The sequence below is a fragment of the Sus scrofa genome, chromosome 12, assembly GCF_054392235.1.
Source record: "Sus scrofa isolate SSC_HxYL_T2T_F1_AM1 chromosome 12, Sscrofa_HxYL_maternal_Yorkshire_Landrace_v2.0, whole genome shotgun sequence".
Lineage (NCBI taxonomy): Eukaryota > Metazoa > Chordata > Mammalia > Artiodactyla > Suidae > Sus > Sus scrofa.
The window spans coordinates 63,440,160-63,458,202 of record NC_139394.1 but is presented as its reverse complement, the minus strand read 5'-3'; the positions used below and the strand labels follow the sequence as shown (position 1 = coordinate 63,458,202).

The following is an 18,043-nucleotide window of genomic DNA, read 5'->3' as shown; positions in this document are numbered from 1 at the left end:
TTAGTCAGCATGCAGGGCCCTGCCCCAGCCACCACCCCATCCCAGCCCTCGTTCTGAAGTCTGCCTCGCATTGGCAACAGGCCCTCCCGAGACAGCTTCCCATCTAAGCATTAGCATGGCTATCTACCCAGCTTGCGTCCTGTTGGTTAAAGGAGGTACATCACTGAGTGTGGGCGAAGGGATGCAGGGATGCCAGGTACCCAGGTCTCCAGGGTAACCATGCACCACAGACTGTCAGAGGCATTCATGTGGATGGAGGCAGGGTGTTGAGATCTCAAAGATGAGTGTAAGTTACAGGACAAGGGATTGGGAGAACAGCATCCACAGAGAGCGAGAGAGAGGCAGAGAAGCCTCCCGCAGCAGGACGAAAGAGAGGGTAAACCGAGGCCAAGGAGGGACATCCGAGACAGATTAAAGAGTTGGGATTTATCTGAATCATAATGGGAGGCTAGTCATGAGCTTTTAGCAGGAGGTGTCCACAGCCCAATCAGAGTTTTTAGAAGATGCCTCTGATGCAGGGGGTGGGGAGTGGCCAGGTGGAAGGCTGCCGCAGGAGTCCAGCACCACGCGATGGCCACTCCTGCCAGGTGTGGGTGTCAGAGGAGAGAGGAAGGAGTGAACGGATTCGGGGGCCTTTCTGGAAGTTGTCTTGACAGGACTCATGATGGATTGGACATGAGGAATGTGCAGGAAAGAGACACCAAGAAAGCCTCCAAGTTTGCTCGCCGGAGCTCCAAGCAGGCGGGATGGGGGAGAAGAGGCAGGAAAGAGAACCAGGAGTTCAAGTGGGGGCATGTTTTTATCTGTCATGCGCATGGAGACGTCCAAATAAGTGTCCGGGAGGCAGCCGGCTGGAAGAGGCTGGCGCTCAGAAGCGGCTGGACTTGGGTGACCTTGCCTGCACGTGTCCCTCCAGAACCCCGCACCCCTCCCCCACACGCTCCATGCGTGTCCCCACTGAAGGGCTTGCGGTTCCCAACAGTCCAGATGCCTGCGCATCCGGATCTCTGCCGTGATTCTCTCCCCCTGCCTCCCGACCAGCCTCCAGCCAATCACCTGGCTGCATCCTTCAGGCTGGGAGGTTTGACCCTATCCCTCCTCCTCCCCAAATCAGGCTGGACACTGCCGTCCTGGTTTCCCACAGCACCTCCCCACGGCCCTGGCCACACTGCCTTCCAGTTGCACCTTCACCTCCCCTGGGGGATGTGAACTCCTCGAGGCAGGAAATGTGTCTTGTTTAGGCTCTGTTCCTAGCAGCAGTAGGCACGCAGTAAATATTTACTGCATGAAGGAACGCCTCCCTGGCCCCCAGCCTCTTCTTGCTGCAGTTCATGTGCAATATCATGTCCCAAACAGATGTCTGTGCACGCCCCTCCCCGCAGACGACGCCGCTGCTCAAGTTCCGGAGCCTTCCCGTGGTCCACCGCTTCCGCTGGGAACGTGGTGTCCTCTGTTGCTCCCTGTCCTGCTGAAAATGTCGAAAGAGAAAGCACGCACGTCCCAGATGTTTGAGGAATCATAACAGCGTCATCTTTGTCTTTCTCAAGATAGAAAGAAGTTTCCAATACCCCCCCCCCCCACAGGTATGAAGGCGGGAGGCGAGGGGGGGCATCCTCAATGCCTTCTCACCTTTCTCAGGAAAGGATGCCCTGAGGTCCTGAAGCCCCCACTTCAGGGCACACAAAATAGACGGATGGATGGGGACAGGCCAGCCAAGCTCTCAAGTGGAGAATGCAGGCTCCAGCCCACAGATACGTTCCTGCCACAGCTCTTGTGCAGTATCATCATTACTCTCTCATCTTTCACCTCCAGTAATAATAAACAGAATGAGAAGGGAAAAATAAAACTAGATGCTAGGGATGGGCGCTGTCGGTTTCAATGAGCGTCTTATAATTGAGACCATGATTGCAGGTCAATCCTGGAATGGCCTCTCTGTACACCTTTGGGACTCCGTTGTGTACTCAGGTGTGAAGGGTTAGAAGAAATAACTATCGCTCATAGACAAAGCACTGGAAATATGTTGCTAAACATTGACTCGAGAAGGTAAGGTGGTATCAGGGATTGCAAGGCGTCTAGCTCTCTTTTTAAAAATCCCTGATGATAGGTAAGTCTATGATCCCACTTTCAGGCAGTTTCAGGAACAGGTTAGCGATGACAGCTTGGGGGCTGCCCCTTGAAAGGGGGCCCAGCGGAGTGACAGAAGCCAGGTAGGCATGGCTGGGGTTTGAAAGACTGTGAGCCCGACTTCCCCTTAAAGGAGACCCAGATGGACAAGGGGTGACTGCTTAGTGATGGCCTTGGTGAAGAGCCCCGGACAGAGGAGGAGATAGCTGGAGAGGAATCCAAGCCTTCCGGTTTTCAATGAAATCAAGTCTGTGCTCTGACACGGCAGTTCTCAAACTTTCTCAGGCATCAGAATCAGCTGGAGGGCTTGTGAAACCCCGAGTTTCTGACTCAGGAGGGCTGAGGCAGGGCCCGGGATATGCGTGCCTGTCAAGCTCCCAGGGGAGGCTGATGTGGTCCAGGAAACACTCTGAGAAACAAGGCTCTCCATCCTCAGTGCATGTTAGAATTACTTGCAGAGCTTTTCATTTAAAATCTTTGTTTTTTTTTTGTCTTTTTTTTTTTTTTTATTGTTGTTGTTGTTGCTGTTGTTGCTATTTCTTGGGCTGCTCCCGCGGCATATGGAGGTTCCCAGGCTAGGGGTCCAATCGGAGCTGTAGCCACCGGCCTATGCCAGAGCCACAGCAACGCGGGATCCGAGCCGAGTCTGCAACCTACACCACAGCTCACGGCAACGCCGGATCGTTAACCCACTGAGCAAGGGCAGGGACCGAACCCGCAACCTCATGGTTCCTAGTCGGATGCGTTAACCACTGCGCCACGACGGGAACTCCTCATTTAAAATCTTTTTCAGCTTTACCGAGATATCATTAACACCTAACACCTGTAGGTTTAAGGTGTACAATGTCTTGATGGGATGTGTTCATAAACTGCACATTTTTTCTTTTCTTTTTATAGCTGCACCCACAGCGTATGGAAGTTCCCAGGCTAGGGGTTGAATCAGAGCTACAGCTACCAGCCTACACCACAGCCACTGCAACGCGGGGTCCAAGCCACGTCTGCAACCTACACCACAGCTCACAACAACGCCGGATCCTTAACCCACTGAGCAAGGCCAGGGATCAAACTCCCATCCTCACAGACACTATGTTGGGCTCTGGACCCACTGAGCCACAAGGGGAGCTTTTATAGCTTATAAATTGGGGACCATCATGATGACATCAGCTACCACCTCTACCCACCCCAGAATTACCATTTCTTTTTTTGTGGGAAGAACGTTTAAGATCTGCTTTCTTAGCAACATTCAAGGATACGACACAGCGTTTCGAAGTTATAATCACCGTGCTATATGGCAGATACTCAAGTTTTTAACTTTGAGCTGAAACTCTGTACACTTAGACCAAGATCCCCTCATTTCCCTCATCCCCCAGCCCTGGGTACTCTGCTCCAAGCCCCTCTCTACTCTGCTCCTCTGAGTCTGTCACTTTTAGATGTCACGTATGAGTGAGAGGATAGAATATTTGTGTTTCTCTGCCTTATTTCCCTAGGTACGGGCCCTCGAGGTCCATGCTTGGGAAGCTTTTTTGTTTTGTTTTGTTGCTTAAAACATTGTTATTTTTTTAAGGGGGCAAAAAGAAAAATTAAAGTTTTATTTCATATATAAAAATGCATTACAAATGGATAAGAATTGTGGGGAAATGTATTCGTTGCAGAAAATAAATAACAATTTAGCTGGATTAAATTGACAATTCTTGGAAGACTTAGGATGTTCCAAGATTGTGCTGAGTATTTAAAGGTTGATCTAATTTTAATTTTCCCAACAAACCATACCTCTGTTTCTACGTATTAAAGATTCCGTATAAAACATTATTTCATAGATGACAGTGAAGGTTGATGAGCCTTATCATTGTTACTTTTTAGTACAAGAGAGTTGATTTACAACGAGGAGGCTTTTAAATGTACCAGTGTTGGGGCCCCATGGCCTGGAGAGCCTAATGTAATTGGTCTGAGCTATAGCAGAGCTTCAGTATTTTTTAAGACCTCTCTAGGTCACTGGAATATTTGCCCACGCTTGAGAAACACTGCACTAAACTGTGCCATCAGGTTAATGAGTAGATTTTTAGGTCCATTTTATTACCTTCCTGTAGAAAAAGCCAAAAATTGATGGGCTGGGGTGCAGTCAGGTCAGCGCTCAAGGCCCACACATCCATCAGCCGGTGGAACACCCCAGGCTTTTGAAAACCAAGTGTTAACTGGAGACTTGTTTCCTGACCGACTGGCAGGCCACCTCCTGCTGAAGTGGATTTGGTCCCTGGTAACGTCCATATACCAAGGGGGCAGCCAGGGAGAAAAAAAGCGGGGATGGGGGGGAGAATGAGTCAAATATTTAAGGTAGTGACTAATAGTTGAAAAAAGCATGCAGATGGGGTGCTATGTCCAAAACAGCAAAACTGAAAATGAAACCCAGAAGGCACTGGCTAAGCACTAAAAATACGGACATGCCCTCTCGGCCAAACTCTTTTCCACTCTGTTCCAAGGGAACTCCAGGCGGCTGACATGGGAACACCGGAAGCGGAAGTATGAGACGGGAAGGCTACTGTGGCCCGAACCACCCAGCCAACAGGGCTCTGCTTACAGCCACCTGTAGCCTGTGACATTCCCACCTCACACCCACCCGCCAGACCCCCAGGAGCTGAAGGCTGCAGCACATGTGGCAACCGAGTTCTTGGGATCCCATGTACATGGCTCCAGGGCCAGGAGCCCTCTCGCAGGCTTCACTGCCATGCACAAAGTATCCACCCCAAATATTTGCGGATTAGCTGGATTTGGGATGAAACCTTTTCAAATCTGAAAGGTCAGCATGCCTTCAGAATACCTCCGTGTGTACGCACGCACATGAGATTAGTTATTGAATAAAACGTCTCGTACTTTTCCGTCTGCAACATAGAATAAGACGCAGAAGTACCCACGAGTTGGTAAAAATAGATTTTATTTGTTCATACAAAGAAATAGTATGAATTCCCAGAACTTCATTTTCCTAGAAACATCTTTCTCTGTGTAAAATTAATTTGTGTTATACGTAGGACAAAATACTTGATTTATTTATTTATTTTTTTGTACATATTGGCTATTCTAACATCCAGGGCATAGAGGGCACACTGCTAGAATTTGCACAGTGTTCCAGATTACTGGTGAACGAAACTCAGTCATAAATTAATGTTACAGAAGTGAAAAAAAAAAAATTCTAACCACACCTTGGAGTTTTATTGAGCATCTTTCTCGATCCACTGCAAAGAAAAAAGGACATTGTCTTCCATGCCAGCATCTTAGATGCTAAGTGTTTCTAGCTTAGCGGAAACTTTCATTGTCCTGTCTGAAGCAAATATCCAGGCAGGATCTGAAGCTGTGTTTCTCCAAAGGTCTATAATGTACCTGTCACTCAGAATGAGTTCCTGGGAGGATCCCACGAAGAAAACAATCTCTCCTCCGTCTTTCAATCGCGACGTGTGTGTGATGCCGTCAGTGCATCCAAATAGCTTTTCTGGTACCACCTACCAAGTTAACAGACCACCGTACAAACACCTCAAGGACGCTGTGGGCTGGATAGGAACAATAAAAACCTCCCATTTGTGTGTGTGTTAACCTTTCTGTTTGTTTTTAGCAAGAAAAACAAAACTGAGTGGAATAAAGTGCCCCCGTGAATAGCAGAGCTTTTCCTGTAAACTGGAAGAAACCCAGAGCATGTGTTAGGACACACGGCCAGAAGGTGAAATGGTGTTTGTCTTCTAGCAGCTAAAAACTTAAGCTGTGGCCTTGCAGATGGCTAGAACGGGAAGAGAGTCAAGGCCTCACTTTCTGGACTGCCTGCCTTCTCCAAGAGGAAGCCAGGCGGGCTCCAGCGCTGTAATGACTGTCAGGTGACCGGCTGTAACCTTGGGGCTGATGCTGCGTGGGGATCAGTCGGGAACTGTAAGCCATCAGACCTCTCGGAAGAGATGCACGGGATGTCTGATTTATTTGTCTTCCACGGAAAACCGTGCTCTCGTCCTTCGTGCTAATTATCGACATCTGTTTGGATTCAAGGATTTGACCCAGAAAAGAATCTTGACTTGCTTCAGGGTTTGTGACTCAGCGACCCTCCTATCTGAAAACTTCCTGTTTCAGTTTTAAGGCAGGGAATAAACAACTGAATCAAAAAATGGTCCAGCTTGGAAAGACAGCAGGGACCCGCTGGGGAAGGAGAAGTTCATGTGCGCCACTGCTTGTGAACCTTCTCTGACCTGTTCTGCGATTCGACATCCTGGACCACGTCGGAGACCAAGAGTGGCCAGGACCAGACAGGGCAGGATCCGGGGGAAGACGTGGATTGGCTTTGCCTGTAAGCAGTGTTATGCTGGGGTGTCCTCAGTTTTATTGCCAATGAGTCTTCTGATTGGAAAAGTGCATGAGAAGTTAGCACCCTTAGGAAGATGTCTTTGATGCCCAAGTCTCTTCCACAAGCGGGGAGAACCATGCTGGGATTATGGCATTTCCCTAAGGGTAGGTTGTACTCAACTTGGTAGAGGGGGAAACAAAGCTATGAAGTGACTATAACCTCTCAGAAATGCACGGAGCCCCCTTGGCCATCCCCCTACATAAAACCTACACGATGGTCATTTTGCTCCTAAGCAGGCACCAGCTACATCTGGGCTGCAACTTGGGGGCCAATACGAACCAGATGATCAGCAAGACATCACTTAAAGGCCAGTGTTTCGTTACTCTACAGAGAAAGTTAGCCCACAGAAGGTACAGAAGTGTCCTTTGTAAATATCACAACCCAGCCGTTTCAACAACATCACCCCATAGATTCCTTAAGCAACGTATGACGCAAATGACAACTCTTTTGTAGGAGAAGCATCCTGGTTTAGAAAGCTGAGGATAAAGTGAAGATGACATCACGGGATAGTGTATTTGGTTGCCCAACTGCCCTTAGCCGGTCATCATAAATGACCCCCGCCAGCGTGCTCTCCAAGGACAGGTAGGGGAGAGCATTCTGGATCAGCAGCGACAGTGCTGGCTGCCCTTCTGCCAGGGCCTGGCTAAAAGAAGGGGCAGCAGCACCCAGTTCAGGCTGGAGTGCTTCCGGGCAAAGTGAGGCCAGTGTCCTGCCTCTTTTTACAAGAGCCTCTCCTGGTTCTGGCGGTTTGACCGTATTGTCTGAGACGAGCTAGGAATTCCAAACAGAGAAGACCCAGACACCCACCAGGGGCTGGCTCTGCACCTACAGGCACCTTGGAACACTCAGAGGGCGTGGGGTGCGCCTGGCCCCTTCGGGACCCAACACCCAGCATCCCTGGTTTGTCCCAGTGGGTCTGCGGGCCTAGGGGATTCTTTGGTGTATCAAAGCAGGACTGTCTGCCTGGAGGACGGAGCAGGGTGCAGTCGCATGCGAATTAGAAGACACCGTCTTTATTTCAAAAGCAGCACCAAGCATCACACACTTGACCTGGGAGAGAGGGGGCGGCGGACATCTGCATCCACTTCAAGCAGGTTCATGACCAGGGACTGGGACAGAAGCGAGAGGATGAGAGCCGTCCTTCAAAGGTGAAAGCTAAAGCACACGGGCCTGACATGCAGACCCTGACAGGATGCAGGGGATCCTGCAAAGGTAGGGGTCCCCCCAAATCCACCCCCAGCATGCTGAGCAGACCTGGGGGAAAACCTAGTGCCCTTGGACGTGCCATCACATCTGCGAGGAAGCTGCTCCGTGAGGCCTGGCAGTGCCGGGCTCCCAGCAGGTGCCCAGGCAGGAGGGGAGCAGGGACCCAAGACACAGAGATGGCAAGTGAATTCGCCCAGCGCACGAAGGCTGCATACCCGTAACGACAAAAATCTCAAGTTGTGCTTTTCTTCTTTTTAAATACAATGGGTACCAAGGGGAAGGGGAAATGGAAGCACCATCAATTGTGAGGCAAAGAAGAAAAAGTCAGAGTTAAACACTTTGGAATGTTAACAGATTATGAAGCTAACTCTCTAAAGAGCGTGCCTAGGCATCTTAGTGAATTAATTGCTTATGAATTAAAAATAAATTATTATAAAATAGATTTCTGTACATTTTACATACATATAATCTCTCTCCATATTTAATAAGCCCTGGGCGAAGTCCCACCGCCCGGGCGGGGGCGTCGGTCAGTCCCAGCCGAAGTCCTGGCCGGTCATCTGGTAGAACTTGCGGTTGAAGGGCCGGTAGAAGTCGCGCAGCCGCCGCAGCACCTCGCGCTCGATCTCGGGGTGCGGCCTGCCCTTGGTCTTGCCCAGGCAGTGCGGGCGGCCGCTGCCCTCGGCCTTCTTGAGGCAGGGGAAGCCCTTGGTCTGGTTGAAGTAGAAGTGCTTGTCGCTGATGATGCGCTTGAGGCCCAGGAAGTCCTGCACGCGGCCCAGCTCGCCGGCCGGGTCGCGGATGAGGCGCTCGCCGCTGACGAAGAGCATCTGGCGGAGCGGGAAGTGGCGCAGCCAGTGCTCCAGGTGCTTGGCGTAGAGGCCGATCTGGATGGCGCTCCACGACGTGTCGATGAGGCCGGCGCTCCGGTTCCGGAAGGTCAGGCTCTCGAAGGTGGGGATGTCGGGCCGCTTGGAGAGCGTCTGCGTGTAGTCCGAGACGGCCCTGGTCACCGGGTCCCGCACCACCACGATGAGCTTGGTGGCCTTGGACATGGCCGAGATGCGCGCGGGCGCCTCGCGCGTCACGAAGTAGCTGGGCGTCTTCTCCATGGTGATCTGCCCGTCCAGGGTCCGCGGCATCAGGTCCCTGCGCGGAGCAAACAGACCAGACTCGGGTCAGAAGGTGGCCTCTCCTTGGCTATAGGTCTCAATGTCAACACCTTTAATCCTGGGCTCCCTCTAATCGCAGCTGTAGAAACCGGACAAAGGGCAAGCCGACTTTCAGAGCTGAGCTTCTGAAGTTTGGAGGCCAGAAGCTGCCTAAGATGCGACCACATCTTGGTTTAAGGTTGAAAGAGTAAGAGTCACGCTTCTCTGAGATCCTTCCAGGGTGTTACCTCTCCCTTATTTGGGGGCGCATCTAGCGTTTAGGCTGCCCAGGACGGAATGTCTGAGCTCCAAACACGGAGACCCTCGGGCCTCTGGATACGTGCTTTTCCTAAATATTATGACCTGGAGCTCCTGGAGATGGGCTGTCCACACAGCTTCACCAGCCTGTCTTCCTGTGCCCACCATGTAGAGGCCTATGTGCAGCCGGCACAGGAAGGAAAATGTCCCCTGATTCAGCCGGGTTGTACCAGCATCATGTGACCACTGGCCAAACACCGTCATTGTGAAAGGCACACCCACAGGCCACAGAACAAGCACATAGCAGCCCCCCAAATGGGTGAAATCAGATGAAGTATAACTGATGCAAACTTGCCAAGAGGAAATTCCCAAGATGCAGCTCTAGAAGCCTCCAAAACTCATTAGATTCCATTCGAAAAGAGATGGGAATGATCTCAGCGGAATTTAAACAAAACTAAGCAGGCAAAGCTGCCGCCGGCAGGAGGAAAGATGGACATGGTATCTGGACCCCAGAGCTGCTTTGTGTGGAGGTTAGCCCTGAAAAATCACACACTGCAAGGATGTTAGACTGCACCTGAACTGCTCCCCGAGTCTCACCTTCCTAGTATGAGAAATGGGAATGGTTTCCAGCCGCTGCTTTCAGTTGTTGGGGCGCGGCGGGGGGGGGAAGGTTGGGTGGTAAAACTGAAGTGTTTAGCTTAACAGTTAAGCCCTGTGAGCATGGACATCAAATCCATCTCAGCTCGGCCACTTAGAAGCTGTGCCGTTTGGGGGGAGGGGCAGGGACTGAATCCACACCACAGCAGCAACCTGAGCCACGGCAGTGACAACACCAGGTCCTTAACCCACGGAGCCACCAGGGAACTCCAAGCAATGTTCTCTTGAACAGCTTCCCTTCTGGCCTTCTTTCCTGCACTGTAAAGATGAGGGCAGTAAATAATACCAACCTCATGGGAGTTTTGTGAGGATTAAAACAATGAATGACCATAATTCGCTTCCAACGTGCCTGACCCACCTCACTTATTCCATATCTGTGAGCATTGCTACTCCCATTATTGTCATCAATCACTCTGATGGTTCACAAGACTGCCTGCTGCACATAGTGGGGGCACGCTGAGCATGCGTGTGTCCGCGCTGGTGTGTATCCATCCCAGGAGATGTACCACCCAACTGGACCCTGAGGCGTGGTCACAGAGGTACAGCCTTCCCTTAGCCATGGGATAGAAACTGCTGATTGATTCCTACCCAGGCCCAGGACTTTGAGAAAAAACAATTTCCACATCGTTCTGGATCAAACATTTACCTCTCAGTAGGACATTCTAAACTTCCAGCCTTAAGCCATCCCTAACCTACTGGGACCGAAATTCCTCTATGGAGACATTAAGAGAAACAACGATATAAACTCTACGGCACCAGCCACAACGGGCAGCCAGTTAGAAGCAGGAGCTTCTTCCTGAAGGAGCACCGCCTTGCAGCCTGCAGCCGCCGGCTTAAGCTAAAGCTGGATTGACCCACTTTGCCCATTAACCGCTTAGATGAACGGAGCAGTGTCATCCGGCTAATGTAATGGGGGGGGGGGCAGTCAGGGGAGGCCCAGCTCACACCTCCATTTGCACTTCCCTCAAAAGCACGTCTGATCGAGTGCAAGTTTTGCCCTGTGTTTGGCCCATCTGCACCTGGACGAGTCTCCAAGAAAGGGTTTAATGTTCAGAATCCAAGTGCTACCACGATGACGGAAGGAAATCCAACCCTGAGTTCTCCAGGGCTGCGGGAGCTGGGGCGGGTTAGGGTCTGTCTGCAGAGGGGCCGCCTGACACCCCCGCATGGGCTCTGAAGCCCAGCTCCGGGCCTAAGCCTCAGCACCCCCCGATTGAGGTGTGTGCCCTCCGCTGGCCCGGCTTCCGTCTTCTTGTTCAGTCCGTGAGAAAAAGGCAGATGTCCGCCCCTGGGGGTCTCTGGAGGACTCTCTTGGTAGCCAGCCTAGTGCCAGGGAAATGCTGTCATTCTCTTGTGTGGACAGTGCTGGGAAAGGGTGTCAGGAAGCTCTGTACACAGAGACTGGCCACCCCGGCCCTGGTTCCACCCCGCAGAGGGGCGAGAAAACAGGGGGGCCTCACTGCCCTCCAGTCCAAAGGCGCAGCCTCCTTGGCAACGAATAAAGGCTCCCTGAACCGCGGGCAGATTCCTGGGCATCACTGCCTCTGGCCACCCTCTCCATCCTGGGGGACCAGCTCTGAGGGACGCTTTCTCCCCAGGACAGTCCAGAGTTTGCACACATATGTCAGAAAGCACTTGGGGGCCTCAAGACTTTCTTTTATTATCAAATAACAGCCGGGGGGGGGGGGGCTGCTGCCACCAGCCCCAGCCTATGGAGGGCTCATGGCATGGTCCCCTGGACAAGCTTGGCGCAGACACCGGTGGCTGGTGGGTGAGAGGCACAGCTGGGTTCTCCATCATTTTGTCAAATGTGTCCTGAGCCCGCTCTACTGGGTTCTGGGGGCACTTGCATGGGGAGGGTATGGGGGTAGAGTCTACACCACCCCAAATATGTCTCTTTGGCATAAGGCTGATTTTTATTTTGTTTTGTTTTGTTTTGGGGTAAAGAAACAACGGATGTAGGAAAAGCTCTGAAAACCAGTGAAAGTTACCCTCTTGTAAGAAACTTACATTTGTAAGGGAAATTCTCTTCTCTGTACCAGGAAGAGAAGAATGGCGAAATATCTGGAAACTCCTATTAGTGGAGAAGGACCGCTGAAACCTGCATCAAGGGGGCTTTTCCCCGCCACCTCCGGAACTGCCCCCCACATCTTTTGTCTTTAGCTGGAGACAGTATTTAAGGTTGTGCCTGGCAGCACCTTCTGCGCAGTTACAGGCAAGTCCCCTTTCCGCTTCCAGCTGATCTTCTCCCATCCCGCCCCCACTCACCTCCCCCCCCCAATCTGGTCCTGGAGCCGCCTCCTCCCTCCCCTTGCTGGCCAGGCTCCCCTGAGCCAGCGCCTCTCTGGCCGGGGGTGACTCAGAGAAGAAAGGAGGGGGCGCGGGCGAGAGCAACACGCTCACGTGGGCCCTGCATGCCCACCCCAGCGAGGCTTCCCTCCCGGGCCAGCGGGGAGGGTGCGGCTTAATTGAGCAGCTCATTAGGAAACCGATAGTCACAGCTAATAATTACGCGTTGCTCTGGGCTCCAGAGAGGCACTTTCCCGCACACTCGGATTTAATCCCTCCAAAAAGCCTTTGAGCAGGCGTCGCGTCCCCAACTTGCTTAGGACGGAGCGGGGCTGACCAGGCGCTGAAACCCCAGACCCCAGCCCTCGGACGCCCCCACCCCAGGCTTCCTAGTATTTGCTGCTTGAAATAATGTCCCAAGAACCACACACCTGTCCTCCTTTAAAAAGAGATAACCTGTATTTTTTTCTCTCGTTCAGAGATTAGCATCTTAATAATAGGGATTCCAGGGCTAGAACCAGAAGGCTGCCATCATAATTGTTCAAAGATGAGTCAGATTTCCAAAGAATAGATCCGGTAGGTTCAAACACGCCTGCTGGGAACCACCGCCTACCGGGGCTGGGGGCGTGGTCAGGAAGCCCCTCCCCTCGATGCCCCGCCCCCTGTCCCCAGCCACCACCTGGGCGGGAAGGGATGGTTCTTTGCCACCTGGCCCATGATCCCCCGGGGGTGCTTGTGAAGCCATTGGGGCTGGATGCTCACACACCCCCAAACTGTCCCTCAGGACAAGCCCAGGGGACATGAAGGAGAGATGAGCGGTGACGCCGAGGACACTCAGGACTGGGGATGACAAGCCCAGTGATCTTCCTGGAGCACCAGGGCCTCACGGAGCTGGGCCACACAGCAGAGAACTCTTAAGAAAGAATGGTGTCCCTCGGTGGGGGCCTGATTGGGTCCCGAGAACTCGTCACGTGGGCCCCACCCCAGACCCACCAAATCAGGCCCGGGCGGGTGAGGCCAACTCTGGACTCCTTCCCACCATGCTGACCTGCAGCCAGACTGGAAATCGCCACCCCGGACATCTGGCCTGCCATCCGCTGTGCCCTCAGCCATCTCTGCGCCTGACACCACGCGTGCACCTGCTTGGAGGTGCTGAGTAGGGACAGAGGCCACCACAGTGGGAAAAAAAATCAAGGAAATAATACCGTGACCAGGACAAAAGTTGTTCAGCTAAGCCGAGACTTGTGATTTGAGTCAAAGGCCTAGAGTGAAATCTAGAGAACTCAAGAGTCTCCCGATGGAAGAAGACCAGGCCCCAGGGGAGTGGGGGTGACAGCCGCCAGTGGTCTGCAAACTTCAGAGAAGGAACGCAGCAAACAGAACGAAGAAAGTACAGTCTGGCTCCATGCAAGTGAAGAAATGGATGTCTGCTGCCCCTAAAGAGACGCATGTGTGCGCACACACACACACGTGCACAGACACACACATATGCACACAGATACACACAAATATCTACCGATACACACATAGATACACAAAGTGAATTATCAAACACAAATCGGGCCCCCAGTAAAACAAAATGAGACAAACTGGAGGAACTGGAACAAACATAAGGCCATCCCTGCCTGTGTGATGATGAGAGACTGCCAGATGCATCTAATTCTTTCACTGTCAAAGGTTAGATAATATCAACATCAACAGAAGAAAGAAAAACAAACAGGTGAGGAACAGTACACATCTCAGATTATCTGATTTATGCTTTTGCCAAATGCGTGGCTTAAGATGAAACTAAGTTCTTTATTAAAAAATCCTGTGAAATGAAGGCAAATTAATGTCAGAATGACCACTGGGCTCTTTTCCTCTCTCCTAATATTGTGGCAGGTGGACGAGAAGGATGCCCAGGGTCAGGTGGGAGGGTTTAGAATCTCAGCCCCAGGTCCCAACTCTCACCTGTACCTATGCCTTCCCCAGACTCAGAAGTCAGCTGAGAGCTGAGCTCGCTGCCCGCAGAGTTGTCTCCCCTGGGGACTGGCTGTCACGGGCTCTGGAGAAGCTCTGCCTTTATAGCTGAAATCCCAAGTCTCAGTGGGGCTCTGATGTGTTACTGCCAGAAGCAGGCTGTTAAAAACCAACCTTCAGTGCCATTCCACCCCTGGGTGCCTATCCAGAGACATCTCTAGTTTGAAAAAATACATGCACCCCAATGCTCACAGCAGCACTAGTCACAATAGCCTAGACATGAAGCTACCTAACTGTCCATTGACAGAGCAATGGATAAAGAAGATGTGGTGCATATACGCAATGGAATACTACTCAGCCATCAAAAAGAATGAAATGATGCCATTTTAGCAACATGGATGGACTTAGAGATGATCATACTAAGTAGAAGTTGTCAGGAAGAGAAAGACAAATACATATGATATCATTTATGTGAAATCTTAAAAAAAGATACAAATTAACTTATTTACAAAACAGAAATAGACTCAGACAAAATAAACTTATGGTTACCAAAGGGGAAAATTGGCCGCGGGTGGGGGATAAATTTGGAGTTTGTGAATAACATACGTACTGCTATGTATAAAATAAATAAACAGGGACCTACTGCACAGCACAGAGAACTCTCTTTGATATCTTCTAATAACCCTTCATGGAAAAGATCTGAAAAATTATATATATATGTGTGTGTAAATGTATATATGCATATGCTTTGCTGTACATTTGAAATTAACACAACATTGTAAATTAACTATATTTCACCTAAAAAAATGAAAAAAAAAAAAAAAAAAAAACCCCACGGGAAAAAAAAAATCTTCAGGCCTACATGTTTAGGAAATTTGAATGAACCAGAGACGTTCTAAGAAGCCCTATACTTCTGATGTTCTCCAGGGGCAAATATTGCCCTGATTTTCTTTTCTGCCTCTTTGGATGGCACGCTGCTCCCGGGCCCCAGCAGGTGAACTTATTGTTTGAACCGGCAAACTGCACAGCAGTAAAGAGGGAGTTTATTAAAATGGGTGTAACCTCAAGCACCAGAGCCAAGCAGATCCCAAGACCCCGACTCAAAACAGATGATGGACATGAACAAACTTGAACTTCGGTGAAAAGCTGCAAGCCACATCGGGTGAGGGGAGGCCCATCTCCCCCTCAGACTGAGGACAAGGGGAAGGGCCAGGGGAACAGCCAGCTCCTCCCCCACTGAAAGAATGACCTCCTCTGCCTTGGTTATGGAAATACTCTACAGACCTCCAACAAAGATCTTTTTCCCTTCTTTTTAAAAAAATCTACTTTTTGGAGTTCCCGTTGTATCTTAGTGACAATGAACTCGACTAGCATCCACGGGGTTTCAGGTTCAATCCTTGGCCTCACTCAGTGGGTGAAGGATCCGGTGTTGCTGTGGCTGTGGTGCAGGCCAGCAGCTGTAGCTCTGATTCAACCTCTAGCCTGGGAACCTCCATGTGCTGCAGGTGCGGCCCTAAAAAAAAAAAAAAGCAAAAATAAAATCTACTTTTTTTTGGTCTTTTTAGGGCCGCACCTGCGGCATATGGAGGTTCCCAGGCTAGGGGTCGAATCAGAGCTACAGCTGCTGGCCTGCACCACAGCCACAGCAACGTGGGATCCAAGCCAGGTCTTCAACCTATACCACAGCCCACGGCAACGCCAGATCCTTAACCCACTGAGCGAGGCTAGGGATCGAACCCGAAACTTCATGGTTCCTAGGCAGGTTTGTTAACCACTGAGCCACGACGGGAACTCCAATAAAATCTACCTTTTAAGGGGCATACAGTAAAATCATCCTTTTTGGTGTCCAGTTCTATGGACTCTGACAAATGCATCGAATTAAGAGCTAGCTTCACATCAAGATACAGAACAGCTCTGTCACTTGAAAACCTCTTCCTTGTGCTGCCCTTTTTCCAACGAAGATCTTAAAGCAAACCCTTTCCACAAGGCAAATCCCCTTCCAAAGAGCCAGAGGCTGCCCAAATCCTTGTTGTGATACTGTTGGGAGGAGAATATTGACTGAAAACAGAAAGTGGTCAATGGCAACTTAGACATTCTGACATTACATATCTGCTTACAGTTGCTTAAAAAAAAAAAAAAAGAAAGAAGAAGGGACATGTTTTCATGTAGGTCTCGGCCACTCTTCCACTTCTGGGTCTGCTCCTCATTGGCCTGTCCCCTTGGCCATGTCCCTGCCTTTTCCAGGCCTCAGCTTCCTGGTCTGTAAATGAGCACGGCCGAGGAGGTCACCTTCTGATAAACTGCTCTGAGGACAATCCTGGGGGCACAGGCCAGGAAATCGTAAAGCCACATCATTTTTAGCTGTTCCCAAAGCCTGTGTCCAGCCCTGAGAATTAAAAAACAAAAAAACTAAAAAAAAAAAAAAAAAAAAAAAAAAAAAACCCCACAGGAGTGCAGGGAGTTCCCTGGTGGCTCAGTGGGTTAAGAGTCTGATGTGGCTGCACACTGCAGCGGTGTAAGTGCATCATGACCAATGGACCACTCTGCTGTGGGTGTCAGCAGTGGGGAGCAAGAGGCGTGTGGGAACGCTGTGAACCCAAATGCCTGTGCTTGTTTCCGAGACTTTGCCCTTTTCACTCAATTTTGCTATGATCCTAAAATGGCTCTAAAAAAATAAAATCTGCTATTAAAGGCAAAACAAAACCAAATAACCCTGCAATCCCAACTTTCCTTGGTTTCCTGTCTAGGGGATAGGGTTTGGGAAGGATGGGGCCGCGCCCCTCATGCCCTCAGCCTGGGCACAGGTGTGCCACGCGCGTGCGGTCCTTTCCCCAGGCTCCCCTGCCTCTCTGGGGGACTGTCTGTGCGGGCTCTTTCAGCCCCAACCATTCAGGGAGAAAGCAAACCCCCCCTTTTTTTAAAAATGTTTTGTCTTTTTAGGCCCCACCCTTGGCACATGGAGCTTCCCAGGCTAGGGGTCAAATCAGAGCTACAGCTGCTAGCCTTCGCCAGAGTCACAGCAACGCCAGATCTGAGCCACATCTGCAACCTACACCACAGCTCATGGCAACACCAGATCCTTAACCTACTGAGCAAGGCCAGGGATTGAACCTGTGTCTTCATGGATGCTAGTCAGATTCGTTTCTGCTGAGGCAGGAAACCCTTTCCTCTTGAGGAAAACCGAGGTTGCCAAAGGTAGCCCGTCTTAACTGATGACAGGCAGGACAAGGCACCAAAGAGCAAACCTTCTGCCTTGAAAATAGAGACAAACAAGACCTAGCAAGTCTTGGGTTATGGGGAGGGTGCTCATGGGCAGCCCAAGCCCCTCCCTCAACCTCCCTCCAGGGCTGCAGGCTCAGGGCCACCCAGCCTGGTCCCCTAGGGAAGGACATTAGCCTTAGGGGAGCTGGGTGCCTCCATCTCTCCATCACGGAGCCCAAGATGGCACTCAGTTGCAACCTGCCAAGGGCAGAGAGGGCAGCTAGGGGTGTGGCGGGGAGGGGACCCATCCAGGAAACAAACTGCAGACGGTCCTGGAGGTGACAGATGCTGGCAGGTCGGGAGGAGGGGGCATGTCCCCAGGCTTCCCCAGGTCCTTGCTTGGTGCTCTGAGCCAGAGTGGTGCTCTGAGCCAGAGTTGAAGCATCTTCAAAAGAAAAACCGGGGAGAAGGCAAAGAGGACGCCCCAGGGCCGTTACAGTCCTGCTCCGCAGGGTTTGTGCAGTGACAGGTGAGGGGAAGCTGGTCTCATCTTTTGTAAAGGTCCAGTTACCGGCCCTGAACATACATCCCTGCGGGCACCCCAACTCTCCCTGGGGTGTCGTCTTTCTACCTGTGACCTTATAAATTAGCATGGGCTTCGGGGGTGAAGACACCAAGCTCCAGCCTTGAAGTTTCCACCTCCTAAAGAAAGATGAGACCCGGGGATGAGAAAGGAACTCTCCCAGCAAACTTGACTGTCAGCTGTTCCTGAGACTTGTAACTGAGACTTGTAACTGAGACTTGTAACTGTAAGTCGTCACCCTGG

The 18,043-nt window shown here is 51.0% G+C and overlaps 1 protein-coding gene across 1 annotated transcript in view; it reads right to left on the bottom strand.

The window, feature by feature from the left end:
* Nucleotides 1-5,036: 5,036 nt before the first annotated feature.
* The window catches only part of HS3ST3B1 (heparan sulfate-glucosamine 3-sulfotransferase 3B1), a 42,004-nt gene continuing 28,997 nt past the window's right edge, over nt 5,037-18,043 (bottom strand). The window contains exon 2 of the mRNA XM_003483118.5: nt 5,037-8,851. Coding sequence (XP_003483166.3) covers nt 8,233-8,851 — 619 coding nt within the window. The 3' untranslated portion in view covers nt 5,037-8,232. The remainder of the gene's footprint in view (nt 8,852-18,043) is intronic.